General features: G+C 55.5%; 1 protein-coding gene across 1 annotated transcript in view; it reads right to left on the bottom strand.

Annotated features, from left to right (window-relative positions):
- Positions 1-395: 395 nt before the first annotated feature.
- NUP98 (nucleoporin 98kDa) overlaps positions 396-1139 on the bottom strand; it is a gene marked incomplete at both ends in the record, with an annotated part of 23953 nt that continues 23209 nt past the window's right edge. The window contains one exon of the mRNA XM_010145631.1: positions 396-539. Within this exon, the coding sequence (XP_010143933.1) occupies positions 396-539 (144 nt within the window). The remainder of the gene's footprint in view (positions 540-1139) is intronic.

Below are 1139 nucleotides of genomic sequence, written 5' to 3'. Positions count from 1 at the left end.
CCCTCCTGGTCACCCTGGTGTGGGGACCCTGTTCTAGCAGAGGGTGGGCTGGGTGATCCTCAGAGGTCCCTATACGTCCCCACCAGCCGGGAAGTCTTGCAGGTGCAGTTTGCCACTGCGCTGATCTCCCTCTTCCAGCTGAACCCATCACCCCTTGTCCTGTCCCAACAACCCCTGCTCAAAAGTGCCTCCCCAGCTTTCTCAGAGGACCCTTGAAGCACTCAAAAGCTGCACTAACGTCTCCTTACGTAGTCATTAGATTATTACAAATTAACAAACAGACGCACAATTCCACACTCAGTTTCTCCACAGCAATACTCAATTTCTCACAGAAGTCTCAGTGCAGCATCAGCCAGTCCCTGGCACTGATAAGACCTCCATTGACCCACGCCTACCTGAAATGCTGACTCATACATGGCCAGTGCTTTGGAAATCGAAGCCGTTGGAGGCAGCAGGTACCAGAGGTGGACAGCAACACAGCGCTTCCAGTCCAGCAGTGCACACACGTTGATGCTTATTCTCTCCGATAACTGCCACACCTAAAGAAACGGGTAACTATGTTGAGACAAAATTACAATGGTCAGCACGTACCAGGAGTACAACCACATGAGGTCACGGGAGTAAAAAACCAGGTCACAGAAACATTGAGGCTGGAAGAGACCTTAAAGCTCCTCGAGTCAACCATTCCCCCAGCACTGCCAGGTCCCCACGAACCCCTGGACCTCAGCACCACCTCCACACCGCTGGCAAACCCCTCCAGCCATGGGCACTCCACCACTGCCCTGGGCAGCCTGGCACACGCCTGCACAACCCCAACGGGCAACAAATGCCTCCTCAGGGACAACCTCAACCTCCCCTGCAACAACTGCAGGGAGGTTCCTCTTGTCCTGGTGCTTGTTCCTGTGGAGAAGAGGCCAACTCCCACCTCATTGCTCCAATCTGCTGTCAGGGAGTTGTGGAGAGCCAGAAGGTCTCCCAGGAGACTCCTTTGCTCCAGGATCAACACCCCCAGGTCCCTCAGCCGCTCCTCAGTGCACTTGTGCTCCAGACCCTGCTTCAGCTCTGTTGCCCTTGTCTGGACACGCTGCAGCCCCTCAAGGTGCTTCTGGCAGGGGGGGGGCCAAAACGAACTCAAGGGG

Source organism: Buceros rhinoceros, unplaced genomic scaffold (assembly GCF_000710305.1).
Source record: "Buceros rhinoceros silvestris isolate BGI_N320 unplaced genomic scaffold, ASM71030v1 scaffold1581, whole genome shotgun sequence".
Classification (NCBI taxonomy): Eukaryota; Metazoa; Chordata; class Aves; order Bucerotiformes; family Bucerotidae; genus Buceros; species Buceros rhinoceros.
The sequence above is the reverse complement of the archived record's forward strand: the minus strand, read 5'-3'. Positions and strand labels throughout refer to the sequence as shown.